At 41.2% G+C, this 23,885-nt stretch overlaps 1 protein-coding gene and 1 long non-coding RNA gene across 2 annotated transcripts; one reads left to right on the forward strand and one right to left on the reverse strand.

Moving 5' to 3' along the window:
- Positions 1 to 773: 773 nt before the first annotated feature.
- Positions 774 to 17,276, reverse strand: USP14 (ubiquitin specific peptidase 14). The gene is made up of 16 exons (XM_035125080.3): positions 17,097 to 17,276; positions 15,809 to 15,954; positions 13,132 to 13,164; positions 12,360 to 12,464; positions 11,203 to 11,306; positions 9,589 to 9,647; positions 8,768 to 8,898; positions 8,364 to 8,444; positions 6,991 to 7,079; positions 6,181 to 6,295; positions 5,314 to 5,379; positions 4,716 to 4,808; positions 3,924 to 4,052; positions 3,267 to 3,327; positions 1,642 to 1,749; positions 774 to 1,503 (listed from the first exon to the last, which is right to left on the reverse strand). The coding sequence occupies exons 1-16, from the start codon at positions 17,110 to 17,112 to the stop codon at positions 1,352 to 1,354; spliced, it is 1,488 nt and encodes a 495-aa protein (XP_034980971.1). The 5' UTR covers positions 17,113 to 17,276; the 3' UTR covers positions 774 to 1,351.
- Positions 17,277 to 17,307: 31 nt separating this feature from the next.
- On the forward strand, positions 17,308 to 19,784 carry LOC148684829 (uncharacterized). The gene is made up of 2 exons (XR_015951665.1): positions 17,308 to 17,449; positions 18,845 to 19,784. It is a non-coding gene; the product is annotated as an uncharacterized LOC148684829 (long non-coding RNA).
- The last annotated feature ends 4,101 nt before the right edge of the window (positions 19,785 to 23,885 follow it).

The following is a 23,885-nucleotide window of genomic DNA, read 5'->3' on the forward strand; positions in this document are numbered from 1 at the left end:
TAGAAAGTTTTCAGGACACAGGTCTGCTGAGCACAGTTGGTTTCTATTGCCAGAAACTCCACTACACCATTTTTCTTGCTTATAATTTACTGCTATTACTAGGTGCTTAACTAGTTACTACCAAAGACTTCGTAGCAGGAAAACTAGCCTTCTGTGGCAGGTTCAACAAAATACAGTGGAACCTCGGTTTATGAACACCTCGGTTTACAAATTTTCGGTTTACGAACGCCGTGGACCCATCTGGAATGGATTAATTCACTTTCAATTACTTTCATTGGAAAGTTCGCTTCCGTTTATGAATGCTTCAGTTTATGAACAGACTTCCGGAACCGATTGTGTTCATAAACCGAGGTACCACTGTATACATTCCATGGAGATGAGACTGGACTAGGGAAGTGTACCAACTATTAAGCCTGCAAGATTTCTAGTAGGAACAGGATAAAAGAATAAGAATATGGTGGAACAGAAGTGAGTGACTGCTTACACATTAACTTCTATACAGAGCACCAACCTAGAGAAACCCATTTAAAAGCATATAACATCAGCATGCAGTATAAGGTGGTAGACTGCTCCTCTTCAAGTAAGTTTTTAATAAGAACCATTTCCCAACACTGTAACCACTTCCTCTCTACTGCAATTTAAACCACTCAATCACAGTTCTTAATCTAAACTGTATTATTTGGTTTCCTGTCCAAGCTGGATGGGATGCTTACTTAGCCCTGCATTGGATACAAGCAAAGAGGTGTACGATGAAGAAGACAAAACACCAAACATTTATGTAAGAAGCACCATCATTACTGATCACCATTTATTCAAAGTCATGGAATGCCAGCAACAGAACAGACCAGGTTGGCACATCAGGCTGGACAAATACGTGATTGTAGCCATATTCCCATAGGCTATGGGCAGCAGCACTGTTACATGTTGAGTCAACAACTGATATTCCACTTGACAAAGCTGTCAAGACACAATAGAAAGGATCGACAGCTACTGAACTGGTAGAAACCATGCAAGAATTAACAACAAAATGATGCATGAATAGGTGTGTAATAAATATCTTGCTGATAACATTAGAGGAAAGAGCAGGAGGCCTGCCTAATTTTGTTAAAATTTAGTTGTTTTAAAATGGTCTTTTTTTGCAACCCAAAAACTAAAATCAATTTCAAATATAACAACTATTGAGTGACTGACTGTAGTAGTGACTTTAGTGCAGAGGTCAGTTTCAAAACCTGATTTGCTTCCTTGCCGCTCCAAATGACAGTAGACTGAATGAACCAAATTTGCAGCCTCTGTGAAGCTCTGGAGTTAAGAAATTTATTTCACACCTAGGCAGAAATAGTAAAAATGAAGTCTATTCATCAGCTTCCGCTTCCACTACTTCGATTCTGCGTGGCCCATAAAGTAGAACGTAAGCTATATGCCAGTCTCCACCCCCTGATAGCCTCAAAATATCTTCAGGTGTAACAATGCTGACTTTGTCATCATCAAATTTAATCCACTCATCTGTGAAGAAAAAGAAATAGTAAATTGATACCACATATTACATGAACTATTCAGTTAGGATTTCCAATTTATCATTCAATAAAAGCAGCCACCCCTCATGTAGTATTATTTTGCTAGTGTCTAAAATTGCCTCAGTACCTTGTTTTCTTTTAACCCAAGATACGTAATGTCCAGAAGAACTAGATCTTCCCTGGTGTGTTAGCACTGCCTGTAGGTCATAATATCCACAGTTGTTGGAGCCAATATCTGGGGGAGAAAGACCACAATGTAACACTACAGTAAACTCTGCACAGTTACCCATGTCTCTTTGTGATTGCCACAGGAATCTTTACAGCAGGCATGGTGAACTTCCATCCCACAAATTTGGCCCACAAGCCTACTTTCCCCAAACCTTGCTCATGTGGTGTCAAGTGTCAGGCAGATACTAAAGCAGCTAAATCAGCTATGCAGCTCGAGTTCCTCATAGGGCACTTAATTGCACAGTGGATTCCTGCAGAAAGCAGCTTTACCATCCAGTGCTGCAAAAATACTTGACACCCAGCACTGTGTAAGGGACTGTGACAAGAGGTCTAGACCTGCCAAAGTTGACCCATGAGAATTGGAACTGATAAGTGGCTTCCCACTGGGTCAAAAAGGCTCCCAACCCCTACTTTAGAGCTTTAGGCCAGTGCCGAGGGCCTTCTGTTAGTTCCCTTGCTGCGAGAAGCCAAGTTACAGGGAACCAGGCAGAGGGCCTTCTCGGTAGTGGCACCCTCCCACCAGATGTCAAAGAGAAAACAACTACCAGACTTTTAGAAGACATATGAAGGCAGCCCTGCTTAGGGAAGCTTTTAATGTTTAATAGATTATTGTATTTTATTATTCTGTTGGAAGCTGCCCAGAGTGGCTAGGGAAACCCAGCCAGGTGGGCAGGGTATAAATAATAAATTATTATTATTATTATTATTATTATTATTATTATTATTATTACCACCCTCCAGATGCTGCTAGATTACAACTCCTATGATCCTTAATCCATTTAAAGGACCACAGATTCCCCATCCCTGCTCTGGGGAAATGCAACTAAGCCATTTCATACAAAATATATTTTAAACCATTTTGATTAAAGTTGGGTTCCAGTAAGTTTTCTTCATGAATGCATTATCCCCACATAAGCACACACCCAAGGACACCAAATTAAGCATGTGAAGGAAGAGACTGCCTGCAAAAGTGTCTGGGGTTAAGGAAATTTGTGGAAACACCCCGAGCGAATAGCAGAACTACATGTAACAGGCTTGGGGAGAAATCAGCATTGCTACCTGTGTTATTTTTGTCCAGACTTGTTACCTGCGGCAGACAACAAACAACAGGCATAGAAAAACCACACAGTTCCATTTTAATAAGTGCAAGCCAAAATAAAATTTAAAAATCATCTACTTTAACAACAAAAAAGAGTGTAGAAGATCAAATGCTTGTCTGGCGCAAAGACATGATCTCATCTGATCTCTTTCCTGTTATATTTCTGTAGCAGTTGTGAGCTTTAGTTTTTGTAGCATAGATCCTGCAATCAAGTACCATTCAAATATGAAGCTCTGCAATTCATCAGACACCACTTACACCCTTCACTCACTTGGTCATATAGATCTTCAGATATTCAGACAAGGAAATAATAAAAATGCTTATGTGTTTTGTTGTCCATTTTCAATACCTAAATGCCTTATGGTTATCTAAGGTGAAAAAAATCAATTTTAAATGTATCCAAAGTCCTTTCAATTTCCACTTACCATCATCAAAGGAAAATGGCTCGTATTTAACTTCCTTCTGTGCACCATCACCTTTACTAGACTTAAAAAATAAACATGTTTATGGTTTACATGAGTTATGTTCATATAAGGCAAAAGAGAAATACATTAAAATACATTAACAAATAAAATAACTTATATCATCCTAATAAATGATCAATGAGAAATGATTTCAATGAGAAATGTCAATGAGAAATGATTTCTAAAAAGTTAAAAAGTCTTTGGAGCAAATTACATGGTGTGTCAATGCATTACAAAAGCTCCAAAAGTATCACAGCCAGAGTAAGAAGCACAACCAATGAAGAACTAGCCACTCTGTTTTCAACAAGTGGGATTATCCATTAATTTCCCCATAAATAAAATTAAAGGGAAGTCTTTGTCAGCCAGAGGGAAATGTCAGCTGCATACTTATTTTTAAAAATTGTGGTTAATACAATTACTAGGTCTAGGAATTAATGAAATTCAACAGCAAATATTGATACTCAAGTCTTAAATTTTTGAAATTGCAGCATTATTATAAAGCATCTAAATGATGTTTGGGTCACAATGGTTCACTTGCCCAATGCTGGCTCTTATTTCAGGCTTGCGTATAAAAGAAAATTAGGTACACGGCTAAACCAATCTTAATAGGTCACCTACGTTCTTTGGCTGCTGATTCGCTTTTTTGTCTTCTAGTTCCTTGAATTTTGATCGATACGGGGTCATCTTTTCTTGAAGTTCTGATGTACATAGCTCAAATACATCCAACATAAGAGGGAATTTAACATCCTAGGAGCAGTTAGAAGAGAGGCTTGCTTAACATCTCTGTAAAGCATCATATGAAGCTAACTGACCACCACAGACACCATTTCCCAGGACTGCTTTAAATGCAGTTAATTTAAGACATTTAAAGTTGTCTATTCACTCAAAACTCAGGATTTATTAAAAAAAAACAAAAACAAAAAACCAACTTATGAACATAGCAAGGTGCCTTATACAGAGTCAGGCCATCTAGCTCAGAACTGTCTCCTGAGTGGCAACAACTCCCAAGTTTCTACCTGGATATTCTAGTTACTGAATCTGGAACTTTTTGCACACAAAGTATATGCTGGAGCTAATAGCCCTTTCCATAGCCTAGCCTTAACATATAAAAAGATATTCTGTGAATATCGGGAGAGTGTTTTGTCATGTTACAGCTTTCATACTATCCCTTGTACTGAAACATTTTCTAGCAGAAAAATCATGCTCCTAATCAAATGGGCTATGCTGGTTCAACTTTCACTCCTATCACAACAGTTTAAATTGACATGGAAACACCCAAGTTCACTTAGCAGCTTGCTGACCACCAGGTGGATCAAAAAGCAGAACTGAAGTAGTGTTTTGAACCGCCCTGGGATCTTCTGGCTGCATGCAAATTTAAATAATTATAATAATAATGTATGAAACACCTACCTTGAGAACTTTGGCATTCACAGATTCTTTCTCTTTGTAAAAGAAACGAACCATCTGAATAGTCAGGTAGGCTGGCAAGCGACTTATCTTGGACTAAAACAAGCAAAATATTCACAGCAGTAACTACTTAGCTGCAAGTGGAAACAAATGAAGTAAGCATTCATTTTAAACTTTATATCCTGTATGACCCTGGATTACAAGAAGAAATTTCACTGAAAATAAGAAGACTGAATTCCATATAACTGGATTATGTGCAAAATCTGCAAACAAAATACACAGCTTTTGGTACAAGTAGTATCAGGTTACCATATTTGGTTTGCGCTATTTACCCATCCCCAACACTGTCTCCACTCCCAGCAAGGTACACACACATTGTGCAGGTGATACAAGTTACTCCCATAAGCTACTTTGTTATAGTATTGGAATGGGGTATCAGATTATAATACTTAGAATTACTGGTATACTGTGTACTTCTCCAATTCATGCAGCACAACAAAATCCAGTCTATTGATATTGTAGGGTCTTTGAACTTTATTATTCTCTACACCTCTAAAATGTCAACATAAACGGTTTTATGGCTACGAAGAGACCTACTCACAGATTTTATATACAGTGCATTTCTTTGCAATGTTGGAGACAGCTTGGTAATTTCTTCTTGAAGACGCTGAAACAGAAACATAATACTACACTACATCATACAAGATCATTCCAAAACCCCTGCTTTGGTGTCTTAACTTGCCCTCTCCCTGCTTTTATTTTGGTTTCTGCCAAATAAGATGTAGCCTATACCAATGGATGGGTCTTAAATGCAATAATCTCTGGAGCACTTTCAAGTGATCACCAAGACCAAGATTAAAAATAGGAAGATATGGAACAGTTGGAGATGTCTTTGAAATGCCTATTTTTAGTTTGCATTTTAAAGTTTGAACTAAAAAGCAAAGGGTGACATTCCACACTGTACAATCAGACATCTGCTCATACAACCCAATCTAGTCTGGACAGTCTTCCCCATCTGTTCTGCGTTCTTAATCCTGTAGTCACACTTAGTGATACTAGTCTACATTTCATGTTCAGCCTTCTACCTTAAAACCTACATCAGTCTTGAAAGAGACCAAGAGGGAGGAGAGTCCTCTTGAATTCTCTGCTTTATTAGCATAGAAAAAATTAAGCTACTAAAGATATGGTTGATACATAGTAATTGGATGAGACAGAAAAGGCAAAATGCAAAACATAACTTGCAATGCAATTCTGCTTTACAGATTAAGACACCTAAAAGTTGGGAGTATATGTTCAGGACACAAATCTGCATTTCATGCCCCATCAACCCACGTAACAATTTTCTCTCCCTATCCCCACCAACTTTTTGTGGCTTGTTTTCAAGCCAGCCAAAAGTAAGCAAGGTCTTTCAAGCACTGTGCTATAGAAAGAAAGCAACTTCCAGAGACAATGAAGTGAAGTTGCTCACCAGTTTAAGACCCGTGAAAAGATATTTTACTTCTTGATTGATAAAACAACTAAGTTGGAGTTGATTCTCTCTTCCTTTTGTGACATCCTCCTCTTCTGCTTCTGTGCATTTCATGCTTTGCGTAATGTTAAGGACAAATATATATATATGCAAAGACTAGAACTGCTGCTCTATTTAAACACTGCTGACCTTAATGAAACAGTTAAAACGAGTGCCAGCCAATACTTACTCTGCATTTCAGTATGTTTTAATCTGCTGTGAAACAATGGTGCTGTTTTGATAGCAGTGACCAGTTCTTCTGCTAACAAACTGTATAGGACACATTTGCGCATCCTGGCATGAACTTCACCTGCCACCCGCCCCTTGCAACTTTGGAAATATTTAACAAAAACAGCTGGCTGTGTATTTATTTGATTTGAAACCTTGCTACATCACATCAAGGATGAGGAACCTGTGACCATCCAGAGACTGCTGTACTATAACTCCCATCGCCTGTGACCACTGGCCAGGCTGCCAGGGGTGGATGAGTGTTGAAGTCCAACATCTGGAAGGCCCCCGATTCCTCACCCCTACCCCAGATTCACTAACAAACAAACAAACAAAGTTTGTGTAGCTCCCACTTTGGGAGATTTCCCAAACTTAGATTTTCATTTCCCTCTATCCACTTGCCATTCCTTATTTCTGTTCTGTTAACAGTCACCCGTCATAGAAAAAAATGTTTCCTCTTGTGTCAGTAAAATCCCAACCCTGCCCTTGTTGCTATTTCCATGAACATCATCCTCCATGTATTTCCAGTAACGTTTAGGATACACAGTTTCAAACTCAATACTGAAAAACTGGTCAATTAAGCTCTTCTTTTTAGGAGGTGCTGCTGCTGCTCCTGAAGCTCCAGAGTCAGTCTGTAAAAACAAAGAAGTAATATAATAATACAATTTTTATTTAGATGCCACCCATTTGCTTCTGGCAAAATGTAAAACCACAGTAACACATCACACATTAAAAACTTCCCTATACAGGGCTGCCTCCAGATGTCTTCTAAAAGTCATATAGTTGTTCATTTCATTGACATCTGATAGGAGGGCGTTCCACAGAGCAGGCGCCACTACCAAGAAGGCCCTCTGCCTGGTTCCCTATAACTTCACTTCTTGCAGTGAGAGAAGCGTCAGAAGACCCTCGGAGCTGGATCTGTGTCCAAGCTGAAAAATGGAAGTAGAGAAGCTCCTGCAGGTATACAGGGCCGAAGCTATTTAGGGCTTTCAAGGTCAATACCAACACTTTGAACGGTGCTCTGAAGCAGACTTCTCATTCTGAGCTTCTTTAAGACACATTACGTCTTCTCAGTTCCTTTACGCCTACAATGTTATGCCTGACCTTCAGTATTATTGCACTTATTAAGACTGGGTTCAGACCTGAGCTTTGACAGCTGTTGAAAAGTGGACCACTTCCTCTCCCTATGTGAAATTGCTTAAAGCAGCTGGAGGACACGGAAGGAGGAAGGCAGGGAGTGGAAGTGAAGCCAGGTCGAGTGGGTACTCCACATGTGGAAGCCACCGACTGACAGCTTCCAGCACATTTAGAAGCTATGTTAGCTCAGTCAGGAGCTCTAAGTGAACAGGAGAGCTCTAATGCTCCCCCATCCTCTTCAATATGAAGGAGAGCTCTGCATGGACAAACCCCTTGTGTGAGCTTAAAGCAGTTCCTGAACACTGGATAAATAAGGACAGTTGTGCTCTCTGAAATTTCTATGCGTATGTACCTCAGATATACTCCATCAAAGCAACTTTTTATTGATGGTGGTGTATCCAACAGCTTGAGTTTCTTATTTCTGTAGTTGCTACTCAAGGTTTTTTCTGCACAGTGCTAATATTTGAGACTTCAATTCTAAGTAAAAAATGTGGATGGGTTTCTGTTGCCACTACAGTCAGTTGTTCAAAGAATTGAGGGGGAAAGACACATTTGGCAAGCCTCTGGAAATGAAGCTATGCAGTACTGTAGTATACTAAACATATTTTAAAAATATTATGTAGTAAAGGTCACAATCCTTAAGGTTTACCCCAAAACTTGCACACAGTCAGCATGTGGGTTTTTTTGTGTGTGCGCCAAAATCAAAAGTTGTTGCTGTTTTTGGCTGGGCACAGAGTTAATGCCATTTTCTCCAGGATTGTAAGACTAAGACCACTTACTTCCATAACTGTGTCATCTTCGATCCCTTCTAGCTTCTGCTGCAGGACTCGCATCATCTGAACCCAGCATTCATTGGCATCCTATGAAAGAAGCAGGAAAAGCAAACGTTTGGCACAGTGATAGCTCGAGTTTGACAAAAGAAGCTGCAATAAATATACTAATTGGAGTTTACTGCAAACGTTATAAATCTGAAGTATTAACATTATTTCAAAAGTGTTTTTCTTCATAGTTGCTACAGAATCATATGAATACAATCATTAAATTCAAGTTTACACAAACTGTACATAGGTTTGTACTTAATTATTGCCTCACAACTGAAACATATGAAACTCGTTGAACAATAGATGTATTTTGGGGAGACATATGCTGCCTGAATATTAGAAAGTAAAATAAAAGCATTTACCTGTTGAAGATATTGGCCTTGATCCCCTTTCTCCGCAAACTGGGGAAAGGCCATATGTAAAAACTGGAGGAGAATGATGGGAGGGATACTAGAGGAGGTTTTATCCATGGAATCAAATAAATCTCTAAGAGCTTAAAAATAAAACAGAGTTGTTTTTAAAAGTGAATAAACATTAAATTGTGAAGTACTAAAGGAACAGATACAATAAACACTATATATTTCAAATAAATATTTCCCTTTTTCTTGTATACCATAGTATTGCTTTTAGTGCAGGGCTATTTAATTTTTTACATTATATGTCCAAACAATCTACCTGCAAAACAGGGCTGAACACATCACACCCTTGTAACAGATTAAACTGCTGCATGTGGAGATTCATGTATGAGAATCCTGCATGGCACCAAAAGCCAATTGTTACTACAAAATTTATCAGAAGCTCTTCGAGAGCACCTTTGAATAAGGATATTTTTGCTCTTAAAACACAATTATAAAACTACACACTTGAAAATCATTAGTTATATTTCAAATTCTTTGAAAACTCAAGAAACATTATTAACTGTTGATAGAATTATAGAACTGGAGAGTTGCAAGGGACCCATCAGTTTCAACAAAATGACAGTTGATTTGGGGTGGGGACAACCCTAGACATTTCAGAAGTACAAAAAATAAGACAGTGAGATGTGTTTCTTTGCCTGTTAAGAGACCACTTGCCTTTGGTTTCCCCCTCAGTTATAATCTAGTGAATCGAATCCTTAAAATTCTGTTAGAAAGGGGGTTTTTTTAAGCAGCAGAAAGCTCTACATTGATGATCAAAGACAAACCTGCTGTGATGTACTGAGCAGAGGCCATTTCTCCTGAAGCTCTTAAGGCACCAGCATATCTAAAGAGATGTTTAAAACATGTTATTTAATTCGATCTTGGAATCAAGGCAACTCACACAAAAATAATGCTGAGGTGGACTTTATCAGGACTGTGTTACTTGGAGCAAAACTATCTAATGAATGTGTAGAAACTCAGAGGCAGCTTCCATTTAAAATAATAATGAAAAAGTGTCATCTAGTGTCTGCAGAACAATGAGCACACATGTGCAGAGGAAAGCACAAGGTTTCCAGAATCCGTGTGTCCCCAAGTCTGGATTATTCATTATTTGTTCCTCCATTCCACCCCAAAAATTCTACTTCCAGTGACATTGGGACAGCGTTAGGCTCCTTTTCTTGCTCCTTTCACTGTACACAGAAATGAACTGAGGCCACAAATTTACTCCAATGCAGAATCTCCCCAACACCACAAGATAAAACCATTCTCTATTCTGCAGGGTTCCAGAGATTCTGCCTTCAAATAACTGCATTTCTATACACATTGAGTTCACTGAGTTAGGGCACAACCATCACCTACCATGGCTTCCATATTTATCATTACCATCTCAGGATATACTAAAAATGGAGTTGCTGTGTAAAAGCCAAGCGCTTGGGCCCAAACATGAGCAACCAGAACTTCACTTGTGCAATACGGCTTTCTGATCCCTTCCTCTCCCTACCAGTCTCCTATGCCCACTGACAAGCTACACCCAAGGGTTAAGGAACCGTCTGGGAGAACATGGGAGTGTGGCACAGGGGACTGCAGTGAAAGAGCAGAAAAGGAAGAAAGTACAGAAAGCCACCTTGCAAAAGCAAAACTGCCTTTCAATTGCACAAGAGCACCTTTACATCCAAATCAAGGCCTTAAAAGGGCAATGAGTCCATAAAGAGCTGCTTAGCCGAACTGTTCACCCATCTGGAATGCTTCAGAATGTTATGACTTCTATTAATCTCTGTTTTATATGCAAGTTATACAGGTCATTCATTTGATTCCTACCTCCCAAAGTGCTAACAAGACTAACCTTTGCCTATTCTGCTTCTTGATGAATTCACAAAGAGCGGGAGCAAAGTGGCAGTAAAGAACACACAGAAGTAACATTAAGCATGAAAACACTATTTTAAAGGCATGGCAAATTAATTTTGCACCAACTACTTAATATGAAAGCATTAATATATCAGTCTCAATCGCATCTCAAATCACAGTACTCTAGGATTTGGCAACCTGATAAGTATTCTTAAAAGCCAACATAGAAGCTACTATACTGAATATGCTACATTTTGTAAATTGAGCACTAGGCAAACAAGACACAGAAAAAAAATCTGGAATAAATTGAATAGGAATATAAATCAAATTTTAAAATAATTACATAATAGTGTTTAAGTCTACTTGCAGAAAAGCAGATCACTAACCAGATCTGAATTCTACCACCAAATTTTAAGCATAAATATATTTAGTACCCATTAAGAGAAGTTGAATGTTAAAAACAATAAGGTGCTCATACTGAAGCCCGTCCCCCAAAGCCACAATCTCTATTTAATAAAAATTTTGAACATCATTGAATAAAATATGAACCCTACCTCTTAAGGGCCTCTTTCAATTCTGGCACAGAACGAATACACTGAACTGTAGCATTCATATAACACGTATTCCCAAGATTTGTTAAGCCGCATGGTAACTCCATCTACCACAAAAATAAAAGTGCTTGAATATTTTACAGCAGTTTTTCCTGAGTGATTTCCAGAAAAGCACTCTCAACATTTTAGTTCTATAGCACTTTTGCACAGCTAAGACTAGTACATGAACAGCTATTACATTTCTGTGGACAAAATTAAGTGGTTTGTTCAAACAAACAAACAAACAAAACAGCTTTTACACAGTTAAAGGCACCACTATGGATCCAAAGTGCAATTCTATACAAGTCTACTCAACAGTTCCATTGAGTTCAATGGAGCTGACTTCCAGCAAGTATAGTATTGCAATCTTAAGACTTATGCAAAGGTTTGCAGCAGTCCAATGAATCCAATTTCTTTCCTTTAAACAGCTACCCCAACACCATATCACAAACTGCTTTTGAAATTTTTCTAGCTTAATAGGCAATAAGCAGTTGACTGTTAGATTTTCTAAAACAGTGTTTCTCAACCTTTTTTGGGCCAAGGCACACTTGTTCCATGAAAAAAATCACGAGGCACACCACCATTAAAAAAGTTTAAAAATTTAACTCTGTGCCGCCCTATATTGACTATATAATTATGACTGTAAGAAACACTTGCCAATTGCTGTGTTGGTTGCAATCTCCTGTAATAAGGCTTCACAAGCCGCAGATTTCTCTGCCAGCACAATCCTTTGCTCAGCAAGTTTCAGGTTGAGCTCATCCAGCCAGCTTCTTTAAGTTTGTCTAAAACCACCCTCCCGTGGTGGTGGCTGTTGAGAGCTGCGCTCGCCCCGCGTCGTGACCCGGCCGGCTTCCTTTCCGGCGGGTCAGTGTTGTGTATTGGCGGCCGCCAGGCATGTGACAATGCAAATCGCCCTTCTCGTCGCCGCACGTCGCGGCACACCAGCCAGCGTCTCGCGGCACACTAGTGTGCCGCGGAACAGCGGTTGAGAAACGCTGTTCTAAAACACCCTTCTCAGGCATACAAAACTAAGCAAGTTCACTAACATTATTAAGTTAAACTTGTGGCAATATGAGGAAGTACATTCAGACTTCTGCAAAGGGATGAAAAAATATGCTTACAGCTGAGGCTAACTGTTCTTCTGTCATATCTTCCACAAAGACAGGCCGAGCAATTGGTTCTTCCGGAAGCGCTTCAGCAGAACCCATCATTAATAAGGTCATGCCCTGTTCAAAAAAGGAACAATGACTATAATTAGACAATTAAGAAAATCAATGTTGTTTGAGAACATACTCCAGTCTTCATGAAGTATTAAAATAAAATGCATTGTGGTTTAGAACCTTTAACACTTTGGTTACTTATGAACGTAAGGGAATATCTTTCAAAAATAATAATTGAGCACTATCAGTATATTCCAGTTCATTTTTTAAAAATGTAGGCTCTGCCATATTCTTAATTAACCTTGCCTCTCTTCTTTCCAGTGATGTTTTTATTTACTAAACATTCAATGTTACTAAGTAATGGTATCAGCCATTAAGTCTGACTTTCCATTACTACCTTTATGCTTGCTGCTTCTTTTTTTAAAAAAAACAAAAACAAACCGACTACCACATTCACAGCTGAATAATTGTAGCAAATACAGAACAAGCTTTTCTTGTTCTGGGGTGATTTCTGCCAAACTCCCCTCCACCTGTAGCTTCCACACCATATCCCACACCATTACCAAGGGTATCCAACCCCAAAGAAGCACAAAAGACAGGGGCACAAAAGTGTAGAGAGAAGGGGGAGGCAGAAAAGTCTCATTCTGTGAACTCTGCCCCATTCACTGAAGAAAAATTAGGATCCAAGACATCAAAGACTTATTGCCTAATATAGTCACTGAGCAATACTTACATTTTTTATTTTGATGTTGCCCCAATCATCATCCTATTGAACAAAACAAAACAAATTTAAGTCCTTTCAATAATATTAAGATGAGTCAACAGATCTAGTAGCTGCAAAACCCAAGGCCCCAGAAAGACGTAGTTAAGTGCTATTCATTCCAACAGAACAAAAACATAAATAACTTTATGCAGATTGCACCAATATGAACTGCAGTGCAGTAGTTTAAAGAACACACATAGAGCCCCACCTATGTAAAAGCTCTCTCTCTCATCCATTAGAAAGACTTAATACATGAAACAGGGAAAGCCTATGTGCACACAGAGCATTCCTTTATCACATAACAGACGGAAGATGTGCAGTATAATGGATGGGGAGTACACCTGCAGCGACTTGGAACTGCAAACATGGGCTTGTCCCCCAAAGTGTTGTATGAGCACTTTCACTCTCACAAGGTGGGCCCCCCGATTTTCAGCAATTCCTTCTTGCTGCTGCAGTCCTCCTCCCATTCAATTCCCGAAGGTCCCCTAACCTTCAAAACTATGTGAAGGTAGAGGGCCACTAAGGAAAAGAAGAGGTGGGGGATCTAATCCCACAAATGGAGTGCCTTCCCATTCAAAGAATGGAAGCTAGAGTCCAAGCCACAGACTCAGAATATTATTAATACAGTGGTACCTCGCTTTACGAACAGCCCTGTTTAAGAATTATTCGGTTTACGAACTCCACAAAACCGGAAGTAGTGTCCCAGTTTGCGAACCTTACCTCGGTCTAAGAACGGGACGCGGATGGTACTGTGGGTTAAACCACTAGGGCTTGTGGATCAGAAGGTCGGCGGTTCGAATTCTCGCAATGGGGTGAGCTCCCGTTGCTCTGTCCCAGCTCCTAGCAGTTCGAAAGCACGTCAAAGTGCAAGTAGATAAATAGGTACCGCAACAGCGGGAAGGGAAACGGCATTTCCGTGTGCTGCTCTTGTTCGCCAGAAGCAGCTTTGTCATGCTGGCCACATGACCTGGAAGCTGTACGCTGGCTCCCATGGCCAATAATGCGAGATGAGCACCACAACCCCAGAGTCGGTCACGGCTGGTCAGGGGTCTATTTACCTTTAAGAACGGAATCCGAACAGTAAAAGGGCACTGGCAGTGAGAGGCCTCATTAGGGAAAGTGCGCCTCAGTTTAAGAACGGTTGCAGTTTAAGAACAGACTTCCAGAACGGATTAAGTTTGTAAACTGAGGTACCACTGTATTTGTTAATACCATTCTTTGTGCAAGCCATTAACTATATAACAAGTAGTGTAGTATCTAAGACTGCTTCATGTTTTATAGGTTTTCCAATTATACATGAAAATATTCTCAACCATATACAAGCATAAGTTGCCATAAAATAGCAGGTGTTTCATGTTATTTACCTGCAAAAATAAGCAAGTTCTTAAACTAGCCAGGAAGGAATTATTTACTGACAGCTACTACTTGCTAAGGCAACTAGAAAAGTGTTTACATATTAGAGACAGGAATGTGAAGGTTGCTTCCTCAAGGTTATTCTTGCTCAATCCTTGACAGATCCCTCTCCTGTTTAAATACCCCTAGCAAAGAAGACATGGGCACCTCCTACAAGAACTGCTGAACAGTTCACACATTAGGAAGTACAGTGGAACCTTGGGTTACATACTGTCCTCCATATGAACACTTCGGGTAATGAGCTCCGCTAACCCCGAAGTAGATGCTCCTTGTTGCAAACTTTGCCCCGGGATGCGAGTGGAAGTTGACAGCAGCAGCAGGAGGCCCTATTAGCGAAAGCGCGCCTCATGTTAAGAATGGTTTTGGGTTAAGAACAGACCTCCGGAACAAATTAAGTTCATAACTGGAGGTACCACTGTATTCACATAATTATAGCCCAAATTTGTTTCCTTGCAATTCCAAGCATCACTTTCAGTCTTGCCCTCTGAAGCAACAGACACTAAGTCTGCTCCATCTTCAGCATGTAACAGTACTTCAGATATCAGCTCTCACGTCTTGTCTTAATCTTCTCCAGGCAAAATATACACAGGCTTTGCAACCATTCCTCAATAGCTGCCCTATTTAGGACACATTATAGTTTCTCAATGTCCTAGACACAGGCCTGAATTTTTCTGCAATACTCATGGCATCAAATTGCCAAAGCTTAAAGTTTTGAGTGATTTGATAGTTTTTACCATTATCAGCTCACTGCATCAAACTAAAAGGAAAGCAACAAGTGTCTATGTGTTTGTATCTATGTATTTGCATGCATAGACCTCTTGCAACCTACCAAGCACTACTGAGCTCTAGTTCATTTGAAAAGGGCACACATGGAAGCAATGCTTGGTGGGTTGCGCCCATTTTGGTGAATTGGTATACACACACATTCTCTAAAACACCACAAAAGCAGACCAGCTCTCTTTGGTTTGCATCAATATGCTAGTTTTAGTTATCACATTGCACACAGGAAGTAGTCTTCCTTTCAGCCAAGTAGCTTACCATACCCAAAACATAAGTACCTAAAGGGAAGCACCACTTTATGGTTACCTGCTTTGTTTAATTTTTTGGTGCTTCTCTACCTGTATCCCACAAGCCAAACTCAATATGTTTTCTCCTGCTAAGAACTGCAGTAATCCACTAAATTTATAAAACACACAATGACAAAAGTATGGCAAAAATTATTCTCAAACTCTACCTTTAAAGTTCCACCTTTCACCATCACTTTTTGTCTGTCAGGCTGAACTCCAGTCAAAGCAAAAAGCTGCGCTTTGAATACCATTGGAGGTTCATCTGTATTCAGCTCCACTCCATCAAATTTCTCCTTGCCCCACTTTACGTTAACTGCAAGGGGGAGGAAAGAAAAATAGGACCGTCAAGTTATGGTACAGTGATGTGCAGTTCTTACATGCTGTATACACTGAAAAGGCTTAAAGAGGTTTATATTTCATTTTACAATGAAATATTGTAAAGTACAAATTTAAAGGAAAGATTCGCTATTCAAGCACAACGGATTCTGCAGTCAAGAACTTTGCAGAATAATGAATCTTATATGGTTCTTGCTTAGCCATGGGTTGGCTTATCATTACTTGCGAACTGGGTCATTATTTGAACTTCCACCAAAGCTTTCACATGTGCAAGCTGAGACATTCACCACAGTGTTATTCTTAAACCATTGGTCTTCAGAAGACCCAAAAGTACCTCCCAATGCACCACGTCCTGATCTTTATGGATCACACCACTAGCATCAACACCAACCATCACTTTGTTGTTCACTTTAAGAGACAAAAGGCTAGACAGAAAACTGCTAGATGAAAAGGAGAACAAGGACTCATTTAGCCTTAAAAGTTGTATGCAAAGGTGATTTCTAGAGGGAAAACTCCCTTCACTACTGCATGACTAGCAGCATTCAACAAAATTCTCCCACTCCCACTATATTCTCCTTTGCGGCATATATCACCACTGGGGAAAAGGAAGGAAGATGTGTGTATGCATAAAATAACTTAAGAATAAGGTCCCGTATTCCATGTTGTGATCAAAAGGGGCCCAGATTCTGACAAGGCTGAAGATTGCCACTCGAAACCATCCAGGATGGGTGGCTTACGCAGTGCATGAGAAGACAGAGGAATGCTTACTGTGCAGCAACCCCACTTTCCTGGACAGGAAGGGGACCCTTGCAAACAATAAGCGACCCCCTAGTTCTTCCTCCCTCCCTCACCAGGCCAGGTGTCTCCATAATGCCAAGCCAACTTCGCACCTGCCTGATAAAAAACGCCCTCCCTCCTTCCCACTGTCTCTGGTTGGCAGGAAGGCCCTTCGGAGAAGGCAGCCCGCGCAGTCCCGTGAAAGCGAGCCTCGGCCCGTTCCCCTCCTCCTCGCAGCTCTGCCCCGGCCCGGGGAGCAGGAGGACCCCAGCAAGGCCTACGAAGGAGAAGCCGCACTAGGCCCCTGCGTGGCGTTGGTGGCGGGAGGCGGAGCAGGCTCACCTGTGAAAAGCGGCATGGCGGCGAGCGGGAGCAGCCTGCAGGAAGAAGGCTGGAGGAGAGGAGCGGCAGCAGCGGCAGCTCAGGGCGCGCAGAGGAAGCGAGAAGGAGCTCTGGCGGCGCGGCGCTTCCTTTCCTCGGGGTCTCATTCAAACCGGCCCCTCAGGATGACGCTGCAAGCGCGGACGGGTGCGCGCGCAACTCCGGAAAGGCCGCCTCGCTGCTGCCCCCAATCGCGGCGGCGGCGGCGGATTCGGAAGGGAGCCGTATGAGGAAGCTTCGCCGTCACTCGCGCTGCTTCCGCCTGCTTAGCCTCGCGATCGGGCCCGGTAATATGTCCCGTTAGTTACTCAGATGTAAGCACCGCTGGATGTAATAGGATTTGCCCGGCAAGTACTCGTGCAAAAGGATCTTGGCCGGTGGAGGGAGGGGCATGTTCCCAGTGTGCCCTGCTTACTTTGGAGGAAGCCTGGCTGACTGCGTTTGATATCGCACTCTGCATGCATTCTTTTCCCCTCCGTTATCACTGAATTATCCCCGTCTAGTATCGGAATGAAATAGTCAGGGCCTTCAGCAGGTCAATTCATTCTTTAGTTCCTTTCGTTTCTTTTCCCCCCACCTCTCCTTTATCTCAAACGATACTTTAATTGATGTTCTCTGTTGCAACTGCTCAGCCATAGATTTGACAAACTTAACACAACTTTGTTGGGCGGTTTTTGAGGTGGTTGTTTTTTTAAAGACTTCTTTCTAATTTATACATTTATATATTCCTGCATACCTAAGGAATCCCCAAGTACAGTATATAGAAATCACTGCTTTATATTTGGCTGGCCCCATTTTGCTTGTAAACTGTTAGGTAGTCAAGTACCCAATTTACTATCAAAGGAAATTATGATTGTGGCCATGGGTGTACCCAGGATCAAAACTAGGGGGGGGGGGCAAGGGGAGGGGCCAAGGCACGGAAGGGGAGGGGCCACAAAGTGGGCGGGAACAGCGAACTCGCGCTCCGCCGGGCTGTGCCCCTCCCTAGCAGCAGGGCTGGTGGGCGGAGGCGGAGCCCAGCCCAGCGGAGCGCGAGTTCGGCGTTCCCGCCCACCGCGCCGCGCTCCCTGGTTCCCCGCCGCGCTTGGCCTTGCCTGAGGGCGCGCCGGGGAGCTGGAGGGAGGGTGGGGCGCGGTGCGGCGGGAATGGCGAACTCGCGCTCCGCCGGGCTGTGCTCCGCCTCTGCCCACCAGCCCTGCTTCTAGAGTAGGGCAGCTGCCCTAACTTGCCGCATGGTGGGTACGCCCTTGATTGTGGCAAGGAGTCTTAGTCATTTATCCAACAAATTATTAGCCATGATTCTTAAAGATACATATCTGGATTCTTTGATAAATTGCTTAGAGGTGCTGCATTCTAGGGTCTTTTTGAAAAGTGTCTTGCACACTTCACTTGAGTTGTGTGAAAGTGCATCTCCCTGCTCATCTGCAGATTTCCACATCTATATGACTTCCACCTGCAATCTGCAGCCAGAAGTGGAAATATTTTTACACTAAGCCTCATTACCAAGGCTCCTGAATTTTAGGTTGATTTAAGGGCATCCCTTAAAGAAATGGGAGTGCCTGATCACCTCATCTGTCTCCTGAGAAATCTCTATGTGGGACAAGAAGCTACAGTTAGAACTGGATATGGAACAACTGATTGGTTCAAAATTGGGATAGGAGTACGACAAGGTTGTATATTGTCTCCCTGCTTATTTAACTTATATGCAGAATTCATCATGCGAAAGGCTGGACTAGATGAATCCCAAACCGGAATTAAGATTGCCGGAAGAAATATCAACAACCTCAGATATGCAGATGACACAACCTTGATGGCAGAAAGCGAGGAGGAATTAAAGAACCTTTTAATGAGGGTGAAAGAGGAGAGCGCAAAATATGGTCTGAAGCTCAACATCAAAAAAACCAAGATCATGGCCACTGGTCCCATCACCTCCTGGCAAATAGAAGGGGAAGAAATGGAGGCAGTGAGAGATTTTACTTTCTTGGGCTCCTTGATCACTGCAGATGGTGACAGCAGTCACGAAATTAAAAGACGCCTGCTTCTTGGGAGAAAAGCAATGACAAACCTAGACAGCATCTTAAAAAGCAGAGACATCACCTTGCCGACAAAGGTCCGTATAGTTAAAGCTATGGTTTTCCCAGTAGTGATGTATGGAAGTGAGAGCTGGACCATAAAGAAGGCTGATCGCTGAATAATTGATGCTTTTGAATTATGGTGCTGGAGGAGACTCTCGAGAGTCCCATGGACTGCTAGAAGATCAAACCTATCCATTCTTAAGGAAATCAGCCCTGAGTGCTCCCTGGAAGGACAGATCGTGAAGCTGAGGCTCCAATACTTTGGCCACCTCATGAGAAGAGAAGAATCCTTGGAAAAGACCCTGATGTTGGGAAAGATTGAGGGCACTAGGAGAAGGGGACGACAGAGGACGAGATGGTTGGACAGTGTTCTCGAAGCTACGAACATGAGTTTGACCAAACTGCGGGAGGCAGTGCAAGACAGGAGTGCCTGGCGTGCTATGGTCCATGGGGTCACGAAGAGTCGGACACGACTAAACGACTAAACAACAACAAGGGCATCCCTATAAGAGCTGTATATATTCACAGCTTTGATTAAAAAGCATTGTCTTTGAGGCAATGTGATAGTTCTGTCTATGGTGCTTGATCTGTGATTTAATATTCCTCCAATTTGTAAACTACTCTTCATCAGGTCAATCTGATTCCAGTGCAATTTCCAACAGTACACAGAATGCAATACATAACTGTTAATTCTTTTTAAGCCCAATTAATAGAGCAGCATGAGAACAATTACACCAAAGAGCAATCATTAATGTACTCCCAGTGCCTAATGGAAATGTTTTGTCAGCAGAAACTCATTGTCTAAACTTCCACATCAGAGCCACATCAAAGAAAGCACAACCCAAATGTGCCATTCAAAATTGCCAATGTTGAATGAAGCGTCTGGTCCAATTTGTCAGCCCTGAGAATGTAAGGCTATGTACATAAGGTAACCCAACCACTCCTTCAGTGGCTACTCTGTTTAGAGTAGGCTTTGGGTTGCAGCCTCCTCCTTAGAGCTGCTCTAGGGCTTGGGCCCATTTTGCCTTTGTGTGGCTTGACGGAGAGCAACTTACACTTGGGACAACTCAGGCACCACTCTCTTGACTTCCCTTGCCAGTAGAGACTTGAACCATGCCAATAACTGGCAGGGCTTGAATTCCCATCAGATCTGAATGTAAGGAAAAGCTTCCTAGAGACCTGCCTCATCATAAACTTCAATACAGTCAATGTCCAGATTTGCCTCCCACAGAGAAGAATCCAGATCCTTTACAGCAGGGGAATGTCAACATGGTATCCTCCTAGATATTGTTAGAATGCAACTTCCAACCCCAACAGCATAGCCAATGATCAGTGAAGATCAGAACTGTAGTCCAACATCTAGAGGGCATCACATTGGTCTGCTCTACAACAGGCATCCCCAAACTGCGGCCCTCCAGATGTTTTGGCCTACAACTCCCATGGATCCCTAGCTAGCAGGACCAGTGGTCAGGGATGATGGGAATTGTAGTCCAAAACATCTGTAGGGCCGAAGTTTGGGGATGCCTGGTCTACAGTGTCAAATTATTTGCATGCCACATATTGGAAGAGGGATTAGCAGTCTATTAGCAGTGATTTTTTTCTATTAAAAATGGTTTAGGGGTACTCTCATTTTGGCTCAAGAAAATCACCATTTTTTTAGTTCAAATTGGGGAAAATAAATACAGTAAATACAGCGCCACCTGGGACCCAGGTGGCGCTGTGGTTAAACCACTGAGCCTAGGGCTTGCTGATCAGAAGGTCGGCGGTTCGAATCCCTGTGACGGGGTGAGCTCCCGTTGCTTGGTCCCAGCTCCTGCCAACCTAGCAGTTCGAAAGCACGTCAAAATGCAAGTAGATAAATAGGAACCGCTACAGCGGGAAGGTAAACGGCGTTTCCATGTGCTGCTCTGGTTTGCCAGAAGTGGCTTTGTCATGCTGGCCACATGACCTGGAAGCTATACGCCGGCTCCCTCGGCCAATAATGCGAGATGAGCGCGCAACCCCAGAGTCGGTCACGACTGGACCTAATGGTCAGGGGTCCCTTTACCTTTTAAATACAGTAAATGGACAAAATGGCCACCTCATGCACCTGGCTGTGAGTAAGCAGCACAGTAAGTCTTGGAGTCACTGAACTGCCAGCTTTAAATCTTCCAACAGCCTTCTCTCAAGATAAGAATTTCCTCTAGTCCAACTCTTCCTTCTGTCTCCAGAGGGTTGAGGAAAAGTCTACACTCTGTTAGGCCCAATGAATATTTATCAATAGGTGGTTTTTCCAATTGTTCTCTTAATTCTATACTTTCTTTTCCCCTACAAAATTCATATTCTAAGAATTACCGTATATGTAGCAGATGTTTATTGTTCTGATTATTGAGAACACACTTCATCCATAATAGTAGCCATAGCATTCTAAAGAAACAATAATGAACTTGTGTGACATTTTACAGACTCATTGGTTTATTGCAGCATAATGTTTTACAGGCAACAGCTACTCCAAATGATTCATGAAGTGGACTGATAAGGTAGAAGATATATACATATGGGTTGAGGAACACCAGAGAACAAAACAGCACAGTGAAAACAAACAATACTGAGAAAATATATCAGATCTTGATACAATACATAACTTAAATGGGAACATTAACTCACAATATTGCGTGGAGGAGAGGCCTGATACCAAATTCAGAACTGGGCAGGAATCAATATTTCAACAGGTTCACCTACGCACCATAGGAATTGATTCCTGAATATAACAATATGCCCTGGAGATGAAACCAATTGGGCACCCTAAATTTGGGGCTTAGGCATAATTCTCCAGAATGTAACAGGCGAACACTCATGAAATGTCACCACATAGCTTTCAGCAAGGATCAGTATTGTTCTGCATCAATACCCTTCTCCCTCTCCTATCAAATTCTATGTTAGTTCTGTTGCTATTAAGCTACCATATGTATTGTGAGTACTCTCTTATCCTCCCTCCTAGGCACCCCTCATCCCCTCTACCAAAATTCTTAATCTGGCAAAAAGGCTGTAAATTGCACATTTACAGGTAATGTTTATACCCATCTGTAAATAAACATTTATTTTCTATCCATCTTCATGGAAACAGTGTACAATTATACAACTTTAATCAAGAAAACAGAATAAAAAACCCGCACCCGTTGAACCAGGGGAAGCAAGCACCAAAATCACTATCTGCCCAAATCACTTGCTGGCCTTTATCCGTTTTCTTCTCCTTAAGGTGGGTTCATCCTTCCTTCACTTTGGCCATATCAGCCCCCACTTATTTCCAGTGTTGCTTCCCTGTTCAGTTTTAAGAACTTACAGTGGTCCACCTCTCTGCTCCACCTCTTCTTGCATGTTCCCTCTCACACCAATTCTTACTCTGTGGCTGTCACAAGCTCATCTATTGCCTTCTCTCCTGTGTCTCTCCCTCCCAGTTGCTGCTTTTGGCAGCTTAGCCATACCGCCCTCCATTCCGTCTTTCCTTTTCCTTCCTCAAACCATTTTCCTCTCCTTCCTCAACGCCCGATTTAAGAAAATCTGTTCCTGAACAATTCTGACCTTCTTCTTGGTCTGCCCTGCTACAACCCAACTCTTAATTTGTTGTCAGTCTTCTCTGGCCATCCCCATCTCATCATCTAATTAAGAGTCCATGCTACTTCTGTTTAGGAATAGCACAGTATCACTGACTTCCAAAGAGTGCAGAATAAGCTTGACAGGTTTTTACTACTAATCATGACTTAATTATAAATTAAAATATATGTAAATATTCTCTTTTAAGAGCTGTGTACCTGGTATAATTTCCTTTTGATGAAAGTCATTATGTGCTTACTAAATGGGATTTAACAATTCACATATCAAAATAAATTCTTCAAAGTCCTATGAATTTTTTTCTACTTTACCCTGTATTAAAATGTAGTATGACATTATAAAAATGTAATTAAATTTTTTTATCAAGTTCATATCAGATTTAAATATGCTGACAGTTATCTGTTTGTAAAGCATCATAATTTCCCAAACTTCCTAAGAAGTGTATTCTGGAGAAAAATACCACAGTCATGTTCAAAATAGTTCTTCCATAAATTAGTTTTATTTTGTATTAAATGAGCACGAGTCATTACCATAGTAATAACAGATATGCTTATTACATATCTATTAGTGTGGCTTTCAATACCACTTTAAACATGCAAATCGTCATGTAGACGAATCAGTTTTCCAGTGCTTCTTATTTAATACACAACTGCAAAGCTGTTATAAGTTACTGAAGAGGTATTTGGTTAAAAAATAAAATAAGCCATACTGTTCATACCACAATAATATTCCTGCTACAAAGCAAGAGCTTAAAATGTACTTAATTCCTGTATTATCTGGAATTTTAAAGTGTTCTAGGTGTTTCAAATTCGTGGTACAAGCATTTGTTACTTTTTGTATTTATGATTAAAATCTCTCTTGGTAACAGGCAATTTCATTTAAAATTGTACACATGAAAATGGAACTAGCTTCTACAATACTTTGATCAATAAAACCACTGACACATAATAGGTATTTGAGATTTCTACACTTATTTGACATGGCAGTAAAACAAATTAAGGCACTAAAAGGGCAACATCCGTTAAAAGTGTTCTAACAATAATTTACATTTCAAACAGTGCATACATTTTGTGGGGTGTGTGTA

Source organism: Zootoca vivipara, chromosome 8 (assembly GCF_965207765.1).
Source record: "Zootoca vivipara chromosome 8, rZooViv2.hap1.1, whole genome shotgun sequence".
NCBI classification, from domain to species: Eukaryota; Metazoa; Chordata; class Lepidosauria; order Squamata; family Lacertidae; genus Zootoca; species Zootoca vivipara.